This window comes from Clytia hemisphaerica, unplaced genomic scaffold (genome assembly GCF_902728285.1).
Source record: "Clytia hemisphaerica strain Z4C2 unplaced genomic scaffold, Clytia hemisphaerica genome assembly, whole genome shotgun sequence".
NCBI lineage: Eukaryota > Metazoa > Cnidaria > Hydrozoa > Leptothecata > Clytiidae > Clytia > Clytia hemisphaerica.
In genome coordinates this window covers 1136484-1156133 of record NW_027103289.1, presented here as the reverse complement: position 1 = coordinate 1156133, position 19650 = coordinate 1136484, and the positions used below count along the sequence as shown (strand labels likewise).

The 19650-nt window shown below is 35.8% G+C and overlaps 1 protein-coding gene and 2 long non-coding RNA genes across 3 annotated transcripts in view; 1 reads left to right on the top strand and 2 right to left on the bottom strand.

Annotated features, from left to right (window-relative positions):
• Positions 1-4966, top strand: part of LOC136809656 (uncharacterized) — a 34543-nt gene extending 29577 nt beyond the window's left edge. The window contains exons 5-6 of the long non-coding RNA XR_010847005.1: positions 1222-1417; positions 4387-4966. This is a non-coding gene — a long non-coding RNA (uncharacterized lncRNA). The remainder of the gene's footprint in view (positions 1-1221; positions 1418-4386) is intronic.
• Positions 4967-5622: 656 nt separating this feature from the next.
• Positions 5623-9948, bottom strand: LOC136809663 (uncharacterized). Its single transcript, XR_010847006.1, has 3 exons — positions 9807-9948; positions 8850-8965; positions 5623-6181 (listed from the first exon to the last, which is right to left on the bottom strand). It is a non-coding gene; the product is annotated as an uncharacterized lncRNA (long non-coding RNA).
• Positions 9949-10966: 1018 nt separating this feature from the next.
• Positions 10967-19634, bottom strand: LOC136809789 (mitochondrial import inner membrane translocase subunit Tim17-A-like). The gene is made up of 7 exons (XM_067066349.1): positions 19499-19634; positions 14657-14756; positions 13893-13950; positions 12862-12990; positions 12425-12535; positions 12004-12146; positions 10967-11558 (listed from the first exon to the last, which is right to left on the bottom strand). Exons 1-6 carry the CDS (start codon positions 19522-19524, stop codon positions 12040-12042), a joined length of 531 nt encoding a protein of 176 aa, XP_066922450.1. The 5' UTR covers positions 19525-19634; the 3' UTR covers positions 10967-11558; positions 12004-12039.
• Positions 19635-19650: the final 16 nt, after the last annotated feature.

Here is a 19650-nt window from a genome sequence, read left to right as displayed (position 1 = left end):
CGTACAAAATGAATTACAGTATTTCGTTTAGCGCCGTCAATTTTGTAAATAATTTTGTCAGTTTTCTTTCGCCTAAAATTATCTTTAAATGTTCTCATTTTCATCAGATTTGTGAGTATTTGTGTTATTTCCTATGAAATTGAATGTTTTCAGAGTTTGTAAAATGTTCTTTTCTTGTTCTTAAGATTTTGGCCATCGAAGCCTTATGTTCTTATATTATTTTATTCTCATAAAAGCATCTAGCTCAAAAATCTACTGTTATAGGAACCATTAAATTCCCGTTGAAGCCCGGCTTTTGTTATTTCATTTTTGGACCTACCCCGGTGGAGGTCCCTTAAATTAACCTGTGTTCGTTCGTTCGTCCGTCCGTTCGTCCGTTCGTCCGTTCGTCTGTTACCAACTTTTCTCAGGATTGAATCATAGGAATCTTTTGATTTTTGGTACAAAGGTGCAAAATGGTGGTGGCCAAAATGTGACGGAGCCCGATTTTCGAAAAAAAATTTTGGGGGGGTAAATTTGGGCCAAAAAACGGCTAAAAACGGGTTTTTTGGACTTTGTGAAAAATTGGATCATCAATTTTTTCTGATTTTTTACATGAAAGTAGGGTACCATCATAGGTAAAAGATGGCTCAAGCAGATTTTTGCAAAAAAATTTTGTTGGCTCAAAAAACGCATGTTTATCTATAAGAATCACTATTAATAAGCATATATCAATGTATTTAGCCATATTATTATTTTTATTAGTTTTTTTTAAGATGGAAATGTCACGGTGGAGGGATTGAGTTTTCAAAAAAACACTTATTATTTTTTTGGCTGAAAAACGAATCTTTATCTATGAAAATCACTATTTATAAGCATAGATCGATGTTCTTAGCCAAATTATTATTTTTATTGGACCTACCTGGAGGTCCTATAAATTAACCTTTGTCCGTCCGTCCGTCCGTCCGTTAGTTACCAGCTTTTCTCGAGATTGGCTTTATTAGTTTTTTCTGATTTTTTTGGCAATGCCCAAAATGTGACGGAGCCCTATTTTCGAAAGAAAAATTTTGGGGGCAAATTTGGGCCAAAAAACGGCTAAAAAACGGGTTTTTTGAACTTTGTGAAAAATTGGATCATTAGTTTTTTCTGATTTTTTGCACGAAAGTAGAGTACCATCATAAGGGGACGTAATTTCGGCAGCATCTGAGCAAATAATTTTTTTCAATTTTATCGATTTTTTAGTTTCGCAACAACTTCCCAAGAAAAAGATATACAGTCAAGCGCAGAAGCCTTTTACCAATGTACGAAATGAACAAAGCAGAACTTTCAGCCGCAATCAATAAATTTTGTGGATCATTTCCAGTGATATATGAAGAGGAAAAGACTTTAGAAGAATCTAACAGAGAATTAACTAAAAAAATTGCCAGAAGAAAATCAAGTAAGTTTCCCTCCCGAAAAATCTATTTGTTGTTGTGGATTTTTGCCACAACACTTATAGCTAGCACCTCACCAAAAAACCGAGATTTTTCATTCCGTTTTTCTTAGTGAGTTCGACTTTGACGATTTTTGAAAAATAGAAGCCTTTTAAGTGTTTTGACACAAATTCGATTTATTCGCTACTACAGTACTCTGTATCTCACGTTTATCGCTTCGTAGTACACTGTGCGTATTGTCTGTTTGATAAAAAAATCCCCGTACAGTAACATCTGCGATGAAGTATGATTTATAAATAGCAACACTTCTCTTATCGCCTCCCCTCTCTCACCAACACTCCATCACAGCGGTCGGTTTGAAAAATCTCAAATGGGAAAAGACAATGACAACAGACCCTCTACGGCAATGAATTTTGAAATTACCTGTAGATACTGGGTCTGTGTACAGACAACTACTACAGGAGCTTTGATAGTTAAAAGTGACCTCAAAAAATCGAATGTTTGGAGCCCGAAAACCTGGACTCAAAACATTCGAAAAGAGTCGCGAAGTGGAATAGACGTTCATTGCGCAGAAAAAACGCGGGTGACGTCTAGTATAAGCAAAAATACTTCGGAAAAAGAAAACGCCGAAGTTTTTCATCTCCATTTTCAATCTTTGTACGACAGAGAAGGAGTGTACGATCCTAATGTTGTTGATGAAATACCACAACTTCCAACCCAAAACAATTTGGACCATGAACCCTCCGATGCAGAAATCCGCTCGGCAACACTCAAACTGAAAGATAAAGCTCCGGGTGAATCAGGAATCGTCCCTCGTGTGACTGTCAAGAGACATTTATTGTTTTCAAAAACATCATATTAGACATTTGGAACACTGAAAATATCCCTCAAGAGTGGAACTTAGGTCGTCTTATCGTTCTTCCGAAGAAAGGTGACTTATCTTTACCCAAAAATTACAGAGGAATCATGTTATTAGAAATTGCTTACAAAGTAATGGCAATTGTTATCCAAACAAGATTATCACCAATAATTGAATGCCTAGATCATGAACAACAATGTGGGTTCCGCCCAAACCGTGGTTGCGTAGATGCTGTTTTTACAATCAAATCAGCTCTGAGAAAAAGGCGAGAACACGGCTTGGAATCCTGGGTGCTTTTCTTAGACTTGGTTAAAGCATTTGACCGCGTTCCAAGAAAGCTACTCTGGGATATTCTTGCTAAGTTTGGAGTCCCTAATAAGTTGATTAGTCTTCTTAAAGCGCTGCACAAAGACTTTACCGTTAAATTTTCAATAGACGAAATCGATAAATCCATAAAGAACAATATTGGAGTAAAGCAAGGAGACATTCTTGGACCGATATTGTTTTTATTTTTCATATGTGCTGTCATGATTACTTGGAGATCAAAATTTAAAGGCGATCTGTGTATTTTCTATAGTAAGGCTGACACGCAGATGACCGGGGGAAGACATATTGACTCTGAGTACGCCGATGACACTGCTGTTATTTTTAATAGTCGTAAAGATATTGTTGAAGGTTCTATTGGTATGATTGAACATTTTGATCGTTTCGGAACTGAAATTCACACCGGTGCCCTTGAACCAAGGGAGACCTCTAAAACCGAAGTTTTATTCTGTTCAAAACCGTATTCACTCTACACTTCACCAGATTGCTATGATAACGCTAACCTGTCAGACATTATCATCAATGATAGATACTTACCAATCGTTCAAGAGTTCAGCTATCTAGGAAGTATCGTTTCAAGTGACTGTACAGACGACAAGGATGTTGAAGCGAGAATTAGAAAGTCCAGTAATGCGTTTGGTGCACTCAGAAAGTCTGTCTTTGGGGCCAAAAATGTCAGAGATAAAATCAAGGGTAAAATTTATGAGACATGCATTCTTCCCATTCTTCTTTACGGGTCAGAAAGCTGGTGTCTTTCTGAAAGAATTCTTCTTAAATTACGTGCTTTTCACAATCGTTGTGTTCGTGCTATGTGTCATGTAAACCGATTTCGCACCTGGAAAGAGCACATTAGTACAGATGATTTGCTTCGCAGAGTTGATCTCAAACGAGTTGATTCTTATGTTGTCAAACAACAACTGCGTTGGATTGGTCATGTCCTTAGAATGCCTTGGGAAAGACTCCCTCGTAAGATGTTAACCTGTTGGGTTCGCTCTAAAAGACCTAGAGGATGCCCTAAATTCACTTTTGGAAGGTCGTTGAAGAAATCCTTGCGGTTTGCTAATATAAACGTTGATGGTTGGGATGTTTTGGCTTGTGACCGCCTTAAATGGCGTAGTATTTTGAGTAAAATTTGATAGTGTTTTTTTTTTTCTGTCAAACTATTGTGCTGTGATCCTCAGCTTCACTGAGGCCTAGTCCTATATTATAGGAAGGTATATATTATTATTATTATGTCCACGCGAAAATTTATACACATAAGTTCGAAAATTAAATCATGGTTTTCATTTAAAACATGAAAAACATTCTTAATGATAACTTGACAATTTTGATAATGTCAAAATGGTACAACAAAATACAACCTTCTGATTTATTTCTATTTTGGCCCTTTCTTTACATCGACAAATGGGCCAATACATTTTGTATGTATACAGTGGGGTGGACGAACATTTCCAGGGGGTAATCAAAGAAGAATTTCCAGGGGGGTTTAATTAAAGAAGTATTTTTTCATTTTTCAAGGGGGTAAATTGTTATTCTAAAATTTCCAGGGGGGTGTAGAAGACTGATTTTAGTTCGTCTACTCTCACTTTTAAGGTATGAAAAGGATTTTTCAAAGGGGTACCTTTTCCAGGGGATATCAACACATTTCTGAGAGTTTCTTTTTGCCTTGAAAAGTTCGTCCACCCCCTGTATGGAAATTTAATGGAACAGCCCAATGACTTAATGTCATTTAAGACCGGTATACAAGAGGGGTCATGTATTACAAAATCATCATTTTCTTTATACCTGCAGATGTTCGAAACAGGAGAGAGAACATTATCGAAACATGGGTGGCATGTGAACCAAGCGTACTGAGGCGAAGCCGGAGAGCAGCTCGAAATCATCAAATAGAATTTCGATACAATCGTGTCCAACGGAACTATCCAGTATTGATTCCGTTTACCCAATCAACAGAGGCACCATCTCGTCCAGGACCTCAAACCCACTCACCACATTCCAGAAGATGTCAACTTAAACCAAAATGTAAATTCACGTCAACCAGCTGTGTGTACCTGATTTATTGCAGGACTGTTGGAATATCACTTCGCTGCACGAAACCTGATGCAGGCATACAAGATCACATTTTTAATCAGAACATTTGCTGTGATTTCATCTGCGAATAAAGAGTTTTCGGAAAACTGTTTTGAAATAAGTTTCACAAGGTCAAACTATTAATTTGTGAAATTTCGAGAATTTCTAAGTTTCATGAATCCTTTTTTTTTATTGGAAATTTAAATTTTGCATGAAACAGTCTAGTGTAGATGTAGATGCTATAATAAATTTTATGATTATAGTAATTTTTTTTTAATAAATAAATTTTGATAATATCTGACTTTTATTGATTTGAATTCAATCATTTCCGGCTAACAAAGTACTTGGCTCTGTAAGATGTTCATAAAAGTTAGTTTATTTGTGTGAAGCTTTTCATCAAAATTTAAGATGAATAGCCACTAAATATTTTCGAGCGCTGTGATCGGCTTTTAAACAAGGAAATACTAAAACCCTATATCTGGTATTCCACCTCAAGAAGACCATGTAACAAATAATATCAACCACAAAAATTTTACTCCTTAATTTTTAGAACAAATATCTCTACTAATAAGTTCAAATAATTCATCGAAACTTTTTACAATTTTGTTAATAAAAGAACATTCTACTACACCGTCCAATTTACACAACATTTCGTTCGGTTGATTACAATCCTGTGGAAAAAGACAATAACCATCAGAGTCGTCAACAACACGAGCATAGAAATTCTCTTTTGTATTACTTCTTGCCAATGAACCTTCGTAATTATATGTAAATCTAATATGGAATGGGAGTTTCTCAATCAACAATGTATACATATTGGGTGGATATCTGTAGATATTTAGATAAAATATTATCTCTAATGGTTCCTTATTTAACCTTTCTCGTCTTTTATTGACATTATTTGTGACCCACATAGCCGGAGGTATATAAGCATCATTAAAAATACCAATTCCAATGTGAACTTTCTTAATATCTTTCAAACAAGTTTCATCGAAGAGATGTTTAGACATTGGTAGCGATTGATAAAATTGATATCTGTTATAATCAGGGTTCTTTATGAGATTAGCCAAATCTGCTAGATTCTGATGGCGAATTAATTTGCTGGGTGTATCATCCAGAAATATTAAGTGTTGAAGTGGCATCCACATTTTTGAAGGACATAAGTCCTTCACACAAAATATGATTACAGCCCAATTTTTATCATCTTGAAGCTTTCGTAGCATCTTATAAGAATCACTTTGAAGCAGGGGGTATTCCGTTTTATGGCTGAGTCTAACATATACAAAAGTTTGTTTGATAGAGTCAATATTTGCCAGCGCTGACGATTCTTCAACTAGAATTCGTTTAATGAAATCAAAAATCTGTTCATTTGGCTCATAATTCAGAACATAGTACCTAAGAGTTGCCATCGACTGTCTTTCAATATGTTTGACCGTATTTTTATCCCAGCGTATAACACGATCTTCATTCGGCAAATATATATTTATTGTAATGCAAGGATGATTCTCTGCTATCTCTGGTAAATAATAATCAAAGAAAATATCAATATAATCTCCGTCAAACCAGTCAATTACAATGGTGACATTTCTACTTTGAGTACAGCTTAATAGCCGAAAATCAGTCGTCCCAACAAATATCTCAGTTCCAGAATAAAAACTTAAGAGGACCAGTACAAAAATATTGAACATTGTTTAACCTTTCAAAGCCGCTGTCTTTTTTTGAAAAAGGCCAAAAAGTTCATCATTTTTTTCTGAAAATTTATTCTTTCAAAGGCGATTTCTTGACCAGGACAAACGATTCAGATATCAACTTTGGTATCGTTGGAAAGCCCTTTCTCTCAGCTACAAAAAATAGCAGTTTTTTTTTCTCTGAATCGCAAGGGGTCAGGAGTTATGACCAAAAGACTGTGTATCGGTAAAATGGCCTTTTCAAAACGTATATATACGTATTCTGGCTTCTAAGGGTTAACATAGACATGATTGTTTTTCATTTTTCATTTAAAATGCCTTTATCCACTTTCTCTTAGTACCAGTAGTCATTTTGGACAGTTTGGACCAGTTTGAAAGAATTAAAAATTTTTTTTAACCTTTCAAAGCCGCTGTCTTTTTTTGAAAAAGGCCAAAAAGTTCATCATTTTTTTCTGGAAATTTATTCTTTCAAAGGCGATTTCTCGACCAGGACAAACGATTCAGATATCAACTTTGGTATCGTTGGAAAGCCCTTTCTCTCAGCTACAAAAAATAGCAGATTTTTTTTCTCTGAATCGCAAGTGGTCAGGAGTTATGACCAAAAGACTGTGTATCGGTAAAATGGCCTTTTCAAAACGTATATATACGTATTCTGGCTTCTAAGGGTTAATACGCTTTCTAGATAAGTACACAGAGTTTACTGTGTAATGATTAAAAAAGAGAAAGAGCATCTATTCCCTCACTAACATAATCTTTTTTCTAAGTTAACCATTAATCTTATACACGTTTTTTTTATAAGAACAAACTATATAAGAACATAAAGCTTCGATGAACAAAATGTTAAGAGCATGTTAAGAACATTTTAAGGCTTTGCAGACTCTTAAAACACCCAATTTCTTAGGAAAAAAGGCAAAAAATATACTCACAAAATGGTGAAAATAAGAACATGTTAAGAACATTTTTGGCTTAAAACTCAAAAAGTTAAGAACATCCGGAGGCTTCGAAAATTTTATGTTCTTATAAAAAAACGTGTATAATTTATTGCAGGATGTAAATTACATAATTAACCATTTATACTGATTGTCAGAATTAGAAAATAAGGAAAATGGAGATAAGAATCTCATTTTAACAAGTCTTTTATAAAAAAAATTCAATGGTCATCATGCCTTGCATGTTACAATGAAAGAGCGATGGGTGAGTGACCCAGGGGTTTATGATTTCTTATTTTATATACTGATGATAAAATATATAGCATTGTTAGGGCTGATAGTTTGAATTTCCCAGATCTTACTAACGGTTGGAAACACAGCCAATCAAATTCGGCTATTCTTTCACTGGTCCTTTCTTAGAGAAAGCGCAAGTTCCGAAATTTGGTTTTTATTTTAGTAAGTGAGGACAGCGCTAAATTCGAATTTCCCACTGTAAATTTTTTGATTGAGTTAATAACATGGTTTTATTCGAAATAATGATAAGTGATAGATATTTAAAGTCGCCAAAAACTTTCTCAAGTCTCTTTAACTCTCGCAGTTTGGTTTGGGCATTTAAGTCTGCGACTGCAGTCGGAGGGGACCTGAAGGCCCCGAAGGCTCCTTTTTCGATTGCTATCATTGACTTCCAAGCCCGAAGGTCTAAACTTGAGACTCCTGGATGGGAAATAAAGCCACTTATTTCTCATCCAGAAAGCCCACGCGTGATTTCTACATAAACGCCGGATTTAAAGTAAAATCTATCGCTAAATTTCAGTGCAGTTCTCAAAAACAAAGGAATCGATAGATACAATCCGTCATCATGAGTACGACGCGTTCTGGATGGGAAATATTAAGTAAGTGGCTTCATTTTTTCTTGCCTGGGGCAGGCTAGAGATGATTCTTTTCTAGCCCTTCGGGCTTTATACTCAATGATTGCTATCTACCCGAAATTAGGGTAGGGCGCCACTCTTTCTCCCTGGATTGCTCCACTTACCCTTGATCCTTCTCTTAATTGCTGAGTATCAAGCTATAAAGAGACATCAAGTACCATTTTGTATGACCTTTAATCATGGTCGTAATATTTGAGAAAAAAGGGAAATTCCAACGAAATCTTATAACCACAAATGATTTGGAAGCGCTCTAAATTAGTTTGGAAGGGCAGAGTTTTAACACTAGACTTAAGTCTTAGGACCTTAGGATCTAAGGATTCAAAAGTCCAAGAATGGTCCATCAGGGCTTGGAATATAGCCTGGAAGTCTATAAACCCCTGCCGAATTGAAATACTCGAATAAATTTATCAATTAGCCCAAAAGCGACTTTCTCGCCCGAACTCCAAATTTCGAAAAACGAGGAAATAAGCTAAATTCTCAATAGATTTTGACCATGATTGTTGCGCATCGTAGCCGAATACTCTATCACTGCGCTACGGGCGCTACGGGTCACTAAAAGGCATTAAAAGTCAGGGTTGGTATCTAGGCAAACAATTATCCAAACAACAACAAACAAAACAATTAAATCAAAAGCTTACGTATAGAATCTTCAGAATCAGATACAAAGTCTTTTAAATCTTTAATGGGCTCTCTGTTGGATATTAACTGATCATCAACCGTCTGCAACCACTCCGTTTCTCCACTATAACTTCACCTACAAAAAATTACTTTGGTCATTTCGGCTCATTGATTTCGCGTCAATGAATGGGGGATACCTTATCGGGGAAAACTTCGTCAGGGAAAAGTGGCGAAATTTTTGCCAAGCGACGAATATTTTTCCCCGACGAAAATTTTCCCCGGCCTTAATGCGTTTACCAACTACCAGCAAGTGACTAATATTTTTCCCCGACGAAAATTTTCTCCGACGAAGTTTTCCCCGATAAGGTATTTACTCAAATTTAGTCTTATTATTTTTGTCCGCACTTACAGTAGCCTCCAGAGCGATACCCCCTCCCCAGACTTTGTGTAGTGAGAAAATTTTACATACGACTTTCTCTTGTAGACTTTTGTTTTACAAAGCCTAAGAAGTCTATCAATTAAAAGTAAAGTAATTTATATACAGTGTTACTACACCTTTGGTAAATCTGAATGGAAAATTATAAAAAAAAGTTTAAGAATTTTCGTTCTTCCGCGGCTTATTTTTTGGATGGAAACTTAAGGAGTCACAACTGTATGGATTTCCACCTACAGACGGAAAAATTACAACACTGTACGTGGTTAAATAGGGATTTAGCTCTAGTTAAGACGGTCGACTTTCTGTTCTCTCTATTGTTTGAGTAGGTGAAAAGCGGGGACAAAGTTGGCACTTAAAATCTTTGCTTGGAAAAGGTTGAAAGATGACATTGCATCGACGTCATAATAAGGCAATGCATTGACTTTAGACAGCCAACCATCTGTCCACTTTAATTCACAATTAGAATAGGCAGGGCGAAAAGTGGGCCGTCTAAACAAGAGCTTAGGCGTCAGATGTAATTTGACCATGAAAAAAAAGATACCTTTGACCAGTTACAATCCCATATCTTGACACCATCATGGCGAATTAGAATCATTCCAATAGCCACACTTCTTTGACTTTTCTGACTGTGTATTTATTATTTTTCTTTAAAAATTCTAATAATTTCCTAATGTTTTATTCGTTTTCACTAAAACAAAGGTAAATGAAATATAAAACATTTTTTCAAGAACTTATGAACATGCTTAAAATTCAATGGTAATGTGTAAGTCGGAGTTTGCCCTCCCCCGCTCTCCTTATCCGTAATTTATTTACCCAAATGCAATCAGATGAGATGGAGTTTTTATAAGATACTTTAATAATTGGTCATTTGAAGTAATAAAAATGACGCGTACTTTAGAAAAAGTAACAAAATTGTTTTATTACTGGTTAACGACCAACCAAATCAAAGAAGAGCTTGTAAAAACTCCATCTCGTTCCATTGCAATATTAGACTATTTTCCTTCTCAAAAAACTTTCAATGTTATACTCTTTTGAATCTATTTTAAGATTGGACAAATCGCACTTTCTGAAAAGAGACCACCCCTTTTTCCCAAGAGATTAGTATATGTAATCACATGATAACGAGTGCAATTCGAGAATAATTGCACGAGTGATTTTTTTGTTATTAATTTTCCGAGTCCGAAAGGACGAGGAAAATTCGAAACAAAAAAATCACGAGTGCAATTTTCGAATTGTACGAGTTATTATGTGATTACGAGCTAATCGCACAATGGCTTTCACTACTTTTTCCCAGTTAGGAAAGTAAATTACAGAAATTACACTGAGAGTTTTATATTTGTCTCTTCTTTTTATGTCTTTCTTTTATTGTTGTTTATTGATTTTCTTTCTCACAAAATAAATTTCGAATGCAATTAAAACGTTCGATGCAAAGAAATGTAAGAAAAAACATCAAAATCAATTTTGTAAACATTGGCGCAGCATTGGAGAGTGTGATTAACGATTAATTGCTCTCTACAGGATGCAATTAACGATTAATTGCTCTCTTTGAAGCCGCGCCAAAGAAGAAAAAATAACTCATCGTGCGATTATTGGAATAAAGTTCTATTAGATTTAGACTTAGACCGGATTTGTTCAATATTCAGCTAAAATAGTTGGCGAAAAAAAACAATTAAGAGATTTCTATTTTTCTAAGGGAGTAAATTTTCTCATTATCCATTTTGTTGACAAAAAATATATAAAATTTATATCTACGTTTTATAAAAATTCTAAAACAATTTCGGTGGAAGGCTGGGAAACCTGAAGCGTTTCAACCCCAAGCAGATTTTCTGGACAGTAGTCTCAAGTTCAGGTATCTCGGTTGTTCAGACTGTCTAATTAAATTCAAGTAGTTTGGATTATTCTCGCAACAAATATTCATCCTTTTCAAACATTAGAGTTACATTGCAAAATCAGTTCTCTTTTGATACTAAATACCCAAGTGGTCATAGCAACATTTACAGACAAATAAAATGCACTTTTAATCCTTGAAAAGTACTGTCAGAAAACCTGCTTCCTCTGAAAACACCTCTAACATAAAAATCCACTTTCATTCAAGCTTTTTTCTTGCATGGTTGCTTCGCCAGAAAACCTCTCTTGGCGATTAACAAAGCTGAATTCATCCAACCATCATCAAAAGGAACATCAATAATAACATACCACCAATTGACAACACTCTTTTGTTGAACCAAGCATAATTTGCAATTCAATAGCATCTTATTGTGATTATCATTTTCCTTTTTTGACAACATCCAGCCTGCAAAACATAAGATCTAAATTATAGAAACTTGAATTATAACAAGGTACTGTGGTTAGTAAAATTATAAGCACTGCAGTTTTCACATCTGATCCCCTTTCTTGACATCCCTAAAACCTCGAAAAATAGACGTGGGCTGGATTCTATGATTTTTTTATGAGCTTGATTTTGTTTTATCATAAGCTACACCATGGAATGTCTAAAAAAATGTCTCAGAACTGTTGTATTTGCTTGATTGTTTGTAAAACATATCTTTCATGAAACACAATGGATTTTCAACAAAAAAATTGACGAGTCATTGGCTTAGGGGTCACCTAAAATATTTGCCAACAAGGAGATAAGGGGCGCCGTAACTCATAGTTTGTTTCTTATATGGTGCCACTCGTCTAGTAACGTTGAAAGAAAAATACAGAGAGCAAGTGTACAATTACACAAATATTCTTACATTGACATTTTCTTCTCACTGTGGTAATTCAACACATCATTGAAAAGTAGGCTGGCCACCACTTGTTGCATCTGGAGGCGGGGGCGATGGTTTGGTGGGTGGTGGCGGAAGCTGGGCGGGATCTGCTGGCATTTGTGGCATAACTAGATATAAAAGCATAAAATATAACCATGGATAACACCTGTTAGTTTGGCACTATGTGTGTCGAATGCAAGGTCATTGAGGTCCTTGAAGATATGAATTTCTTCTTATAGTTAGTCCCAAGTTTAGGTAGTAAGCCATTTAGATTCACAGTAGTCAAACGAAAAAAATAGGGAGACAAAAAGTTTAAGAGAGAAAAACAGAGTATAACAAGGATGGACTAATTTTGAAAAATGATTATTAAATCTTGAATAGAACATAAAATGTATCATCTACTAACCTGGTTTGAACTGTTCTGCGGTCATTTTGGTAATGAGGATACCAACTCCCTCGATGAGACCAAGTAAGATACCACCCACTGCTGCTGAACGAGCCATTGCACCAGGTCCAGCTAGATATTGAAAAAACAATTTGTAAACATAATGCTATCAGCTGGAATACACCAAAATTATATGTAATAGGTAATTATAGGTAATTTAATGTTTTTATTTTTTTTAAAGTTAAAGCAGTACCTTTGCTTATTGACATTGTATAAAAGCAATACTTATATCAATCTCACAGAAGTAACAAAAAGAAAATGCATTTTGAAAAGGGTTATAATTATAGAAACCACATAAAACCTGTCAGGCGTAATCTACAAAGCTGCTTAGAGGAAGAGAGATCAGCTTCGATTATACCATTTTCCAATATTTTAAGTAATGAAAATAGTTATTATACCTCTAGCCATGAGTACAGCACCTGTCAGTGCACCACTACCAATGGAATTCCAAGGATCCTCTTTACCACGTACATACATAAGACAACAATCAAATGTTGAAAACATACCACCCCATACAGCAAAATTGCCTGGAATAAAAAGTTAACAGATCTAAGCAAAAAACCAAAAAGGTTTTCAGTAAGTTTTGAAAAGAAACCATACCCGAAGTTGACAGGAAAGTTGAAAATAGCACGCACTTCAAATAGAGTCACCCTATTTTACGTCTATACTTCTGACAATGATTTCTCAGAGGTATCAAGAAGAAACTCTCAAATTTATACCATGTAGGATCGTGTTCAAAAATAAAGGCCTGTTTTGTGACATTTTCAAAGTGGCTGACAATTATGTTAATAAAATGAGTATTTTTCGTGGCTAACAGTTTATTTTTTCACCAAGGATAAGTAGAATGATTAACCTTTCCAATTGTTTTGGAGCGAAATTAAGTGGCTTACTGGGTTAAACAAGATATTTCAAGATAAGCTATGAGTCGTTTATGTGGCTGACAACACTGGTGGCCAACCAGTCTCAAAATTTTGCTCTTTTATCTGTTTTGAGATAATATGATACCTCTAGTTACCGTTTAAGTGTCATTTTCAAACAAACCATTTCCTCCTTTGAGGTGGCCGACAAAACACTTATTTGGACATATTTGGACCTGGAGCCACACATTTTAGCATTTTTTTCATCAAAATATGTTCTTTTGTGTAAATACCGATCATAATATAAAATATGAAATATTTCTCGAGGTATTCAAGAAATACTATATTTTTTTCAATTTTTGAGTTCACTAAATGTCACACTATTTTTGAACATGATCGTAGTTGTAGTAGCTTAGAAAAAACAGAGGATGGTGAACACAAATTTGTTTGAGTGAGGCTTATAAGGCATTATTAACTGAAGGTACCAAAAACTCGTTCAAGTTAAGTTAAGGAGACCTTTTGCTATAGAGGTCCGAGTAAAGAAGACTCCACTGTATCAAAAGGAAACAAACCTCCAAGAACAGGGGCACGCGTCTTCACTGCTGCGATACTTCCCTTCATTCTGGTGCCCTAAAGAAAGGAAGCCAATCAAAAAATATGAATACTCTTTTCTGAAACATAGCCTTATATTATTAAGATAACAAAAAATTCTGTTGAAAGACTCCTGTTGAGTCTGGCATTCTATCAATTACAGCCCGCAATAAGCCAGTAGACAGTTTGCCAGCAATATTTGTGTAAACTTGTTTTTTAGAAAAGGGTTTGGCCCAAGGGGAGACTTTTGCCGGCAATCTGCCAGTAACAAAGAAAAATAGATGGCAATTTGCTGGTAACAAACGAAAATATCTGGCAATTTGCCGGCAAGAAAGAAAAATAGCTGGCAATTTTCCAGCAGCAAAGAAAATTAGATTACATTTTTTACCGACACTTTTCCGACCCTATGTCAGCCAGCAATTTGCCAGTTAGTGTTATTACATTGCTGACTACACCAAACAAAGAACATGCGAACTGCAAAAAAAACACAAAGCTGGCAAATTTCTGGCAAGAATCTCTCCCTTTGAATCGTTTGTACGGTCACATAAAGAAAAGAGTGCACATCTCTTATGTTGAAAAAGCAGAATGAGCAAAAGGATTTCTTCATATTTGTGTCAGCAAAGTTTCTTTCAGTCAGTTTAAAAAACTGACAATAGTATGCAATAATAATATTAGAGCTTTTAGTTGTAAATAGCTTTGTCAATTATTCATGAAATGTTAAAGATATGTATAAAAGAATACTCACAACAGGAGCATTTCTCCATCCTTTGACTAATGAGAACAAACCACCTCCAATGGCACCCATAGCAAACGCACCTCCACAGTCATCGATGATTCGGTAAGGACTGAAAGTTAAAATATTCTTTTAGATAACTTGAAGCATGAATCAATAATATTTAGATACATTTTTTAGACTACAACAAATTCAATGGTCAAAAATTAAAAAAAAAAACTTGAAAAATGAGAAGCTTTATGGCCAGTCTATGCTCAAACTCCTATATCAAGATTACGGGATTTGGAGTGAGGGCTGATTTTACCTTCATTTTCAGTGGTTTTACTTTCGATTTCAAGCCAACATCTTAGCAACAGGGTGCTCGCCCATAGTTACAGGGGTTTGTGCAAAAAAAAAAAAACATAGAAAGTTTTCCAAATCCTCTATTTCGATTGAACCATTAAAAAATGAAACTTTTCCATGGTTTCACTTCTTTGCACCAATTCTTCAAAATGAAAATATTTAAGATTTAAAGTTCTTCTTTTATTCAAAATTTGATAAATAGCTGCGAAGGAGCTTTGGGAAACAATCAGTAGAAGAGACCACTTTTGTTTTTGTTGCAGGTTTCGATATAAACTTCTCTCACAGGGATTACTTGTCAATGTGTTGTGTCAACGGGTTAGCATTGTATTGTTGTAAAGGGAAAGATAAAAGAGGTAAGACTAATCTAATCCTGATATAGGAATTAAGCTTAAACTGAAGGCCTAAAAAATATACTAAAAAAGTCTCAAGTTCTAAACATGACCCAAACTGCCCCGGACATGTTCAGGGCATGTTTGCTAGGTTTTCAAATTGATTGCACGCGCAGTGCATGTCTAGAGATTTTTTGACGTTTTTTTTTTTTTCGCACTCTTGGCGCTCTTGGAGTATGGGCCACACCATTCACAGCAAAAATTTGAAATTCATAAATTGACCGTTGACTTTTATTGGGGGTAATAAAGGGACCCTATGACGTCACTGGATTCCCAAAAAACTTTAAAATGTGATATCTCAAGTTTGAAAAGGAGATAGGGGTCCTCGACAAAAAACTTTCAAATTTCTTGGCATTGGGCTGATGCTTCAGACCCCCTCCCCCCTTGCTCTTATCTGACAAAATTTTCAAAACAAACCTGAACAAACTTAATTATCTCTTCGATCACAAACACAATTTTCTCCAATCATGTCCGCCGTCGCGTTGATCTCGCCTTCCCACCTGTCATCGTTGAATTTTTGTCTATTAAATTTTAACATTGAATTTGTTCATACCCGCATTGTATTGTTAATCAAAACAGAAGTTAAAAAGATGCAATGAAGTCGCAACATTTTGAAGGTAAAGGCAGCAGGCTGGCCAATGGAAAAAGAGTTTTGTTATTAAAGCTAATTCAAAACTGTACTTTTTAAAGTTGCAAATTTGTGCGCGGTGAAAGCAAGTGAAATTACATTCTTTCATGGAGTTTGTGGACGAAATCAGAAAGAAATTGTGGCGGAAAGGATTTTCGTCTTGTCCCAATACTTGTTTTTTTATCGGTATGCAGTTGGACCCCCCACCCCTAATCGGCCCAATGCCGATAAAAAAATTAAAAGTTTTTTGTCGAGGATCCCTTAAGAGGACTGACCCCTGGTCATTGAATTAGAAATTTCACCAAAAATAACGAAGGGAGTTAGGACAATATAGACCTAGCTCTTCATACAAAAATTACGGGAAACGCATATTTGGACTTTGTACCCTATGCTGCACGCAAGCACTTAAGATAAAGTCCCGCAAAAGCGGGACAAAAATCAGTTTTTTGCAGTTTCCAAAAAAAAGCCACATAGGAGATTTGTAATAAATACAACTTTTCTATTTTTCTTTTTTTTTGCAAAAGTTCTAGGAATGAAAATAAAGGGATAATGATAATTGAATATTATCCACTGATGATCTGCGGCACTATCGTAAAGCTAGAATCGCTTCGCGTCTCTTCGCTTGAGAAGATGATTGACAGATTAAAGTTTTTCATCCGCGCCACAAGCGTTCTGCAAGCGTTCTCAAATCAATCCTCGGACTGCATTAAAAATGGTAGACTTGCAGTGACAGATCATTTCGATGGAAGTTGTTGGAATGTTTACGTGAATGTTTACAAGACTCTTGACAGAAAATCCTTTGTTTTATTGTCAATGATGACAGTGCCGTTATTAATTTTGTTAGATCTGACATATTGATGTTTGTAAGTGCACTTTATAGTTTTGATTCCCATTGAAGAATCATATTCTGGTTTTCATGTTATTAGTTGCTGTTTTAGAGCTTTAGAGCTAGCCTGTAGGAGGCTGCCGTGAATGGTCCTAGATCCGACCGCCCTGCCTAAATACGACCCCCCAAATAACTACTATGAAAAAAATTCTATGTTTACAAACATTCGGCCAGGCCCAATTGATAGTTTGGTTCGTGTCCTCCGACCAACTCTAAATTTTTGAGAAAAAGTGTTTCACTTGGAGTCGGAAAAATTAAAAAGAATTTACCTCCTTTTCACATGATAACTACTTTCTCTGCGGTTCTTTTTTAACTGACTGCTTTGATTCTTTCAGGGATCGAATTAGCGTATTGCATTTTGCAATTCGCGATGCGTTTTTGGATTACTTACAAGCTAAAAATTGAAAATTGGTCCATTTTAGGATGCAAAATCATGCTTATCAAAAAATTTCTATCCCTTATTTCGATGCCTGTTCTTTTATAAACAACACCCACTTAGCGCACAGAAAATGTCCCAGTGTAACCCGTACTTAAAAACAAATATTTAGCACCTAAAAGCAGAGAGTCACAGCTGTATTCCTTTAAGCACGCGTCGCGAACGCCTTCATCTCCAACTAGAAGTTATCTTGCGATTGCGGCGCGTGCCTTTATGGATCCGGGTTTTAGGCTATTTCTTTACAATCGCGGTTGGATTCCAGGATTGCACGATTGCTTGTGGAGTTTCAAAAATTGAGGTTATTGGTGGGAAAATGAAAAAAAGGTTCCAATTTTAGCTACGACCGACCAACCGACCCATTTTTCAAAGCTTTTAGGACACAAACCAAACAATCAATTGGGCCTGGCCTTCCCTCTCCAAGTTGAACAATAAGCTATTGCAAGGACTCTCAAAACAAAACATCTACCGTGAGATTGGGTAACTTGCATCATTGGAGGCTAACATGCATAGCCCTCAAATGAAAGACCTGGCTGGTCATTAAAATACAACTACGCAGCTCTGCTCACAGCTCTAGTCTACCATTTTTGTTTTGATTTATCTAATTATTATGAATCCGTTGCTCGTGTTTAAAACGTTAACAATTTCTGAATTTATGTAATAAAAAATTATGTTTTAAGAAGCAATTATTGTAATTTGGTTCAATTGGTTCAGTGTATCAAATCTCTCAGTTTAGTTGACACTTTGGTATCTTCATTGCGTCACAGCGAAAGGTTTGTTTTTATTTTTTAGTTTGCATCTTTGAAAGACCCCATCGGATTTAGGCTCTGAACTGGTAAATTTTTCACTATTTTGGGCCTGATGATGTCACCAAAATAGAAAAAATGCAATAATCTTGAGTCCAGTCTCTGGTGGGGGGGGGGGTGAGACGAATAGACCTTTTTTCAAAGAGGCCACCATGTTGAATAATTATGTAGTCCAGCAGAAAAACAATGATAATACCATGCATAATTATTACAATATGCATGATACAGTAATTATGCATGGCTCTATCATTGTTTTTATGACTGGACTACATGATTATTCAACAGGACGTCCTCTTTGAAAAAAGGTCTATATAATGTTGTTCATTTTATACTCTGTTGTTAACTTTTGTCACCCTCTTTGCTATGTAAACAAAACAGAGTGGAGGAACGTGAGAGTTCTGGTGCGGGTACAACCCCTTTTATATTGATATTGGGCCATTCCAGTTTTTATTCGTTACCCCCCAATAATGGACGACACTGGACGACATGGAATTTCCGTAGCAAATTGCTTTCAAGAAAGTCCGGAATTTCCGTAACAAATTTACAAAATACCTATCAAAACCGTGGAATTCCGTTACTGTAACCTAAAAAAATGATGGAATTCCAATACTTTAATGCAAAATTAAGTAAAATTCATGGAATTCCGCTCCGATACTTTCTCTTTAAAGTTTGCCTGGAATTCCGTGCCAAAATTTATTTCAAAAATTGATGTCATCCATTAGGGGGTAATTTTTTTTTTCTGGAATGGCCCATTGACAGTCCAGCAGTGTCAGAAAAAAATCCAAATAAAAAAATCACCAGCACTCACACCTTAGGGGCGACGTCCATATTCAATCTTGCCACGCGTAACGGGAAAAGACCGTTAGTTTTCAAACATACCTACCCACCCTCTTAACGGTCTTCATGATTTGACCAAAATTTTACCGAAGCTTTCATTCCCGCTAAAATCAAAACAAACGGCCCGCTACAAAGGTCGCCATTTTCAGAGGTTTAAAAACGGCCAAATTCCATCACAATTTTTAAACGGCCTTTGTTTTTAAAACTCCCAAAGCAAGAATGTTATACTCTGAAACCACCCCTAAATTGCTCAGGGAAAGGATTTTGGATAGCATGCTAAAGGAAAAAGCGAAGAAGTGAGCGCTACGATAAGCGATTTTTGATTTTTTCCTTGGAATTTTTAGTGGAGTTTCATTTTGGTCATCAATGCCACAGCTAACTCTCAACATTCCAATATACCTACCCACTAACGGTCTTTTCCCGTTACGCGTGGCGACTTTGAATATGGACGTCGCCCCTTAACACAAAAGTTAAAATTTGTTTAACAGATTCAGATACAAGAGCTGACTGTCTATGTCTATATCTAGACTTACCAAGGTTCTCTTGCATATTCTTCCATTTTGGTCTTTTCAGCAAAGTGATGCAGCTAACTGAGATATAAAGACTGGAAGTGTTGTTGTCAGGCTGTCAGGCTCGTGGTGCAGGAAAAAATGTGAAAAACATGCTGCTGAAACTCTTTCCGCTT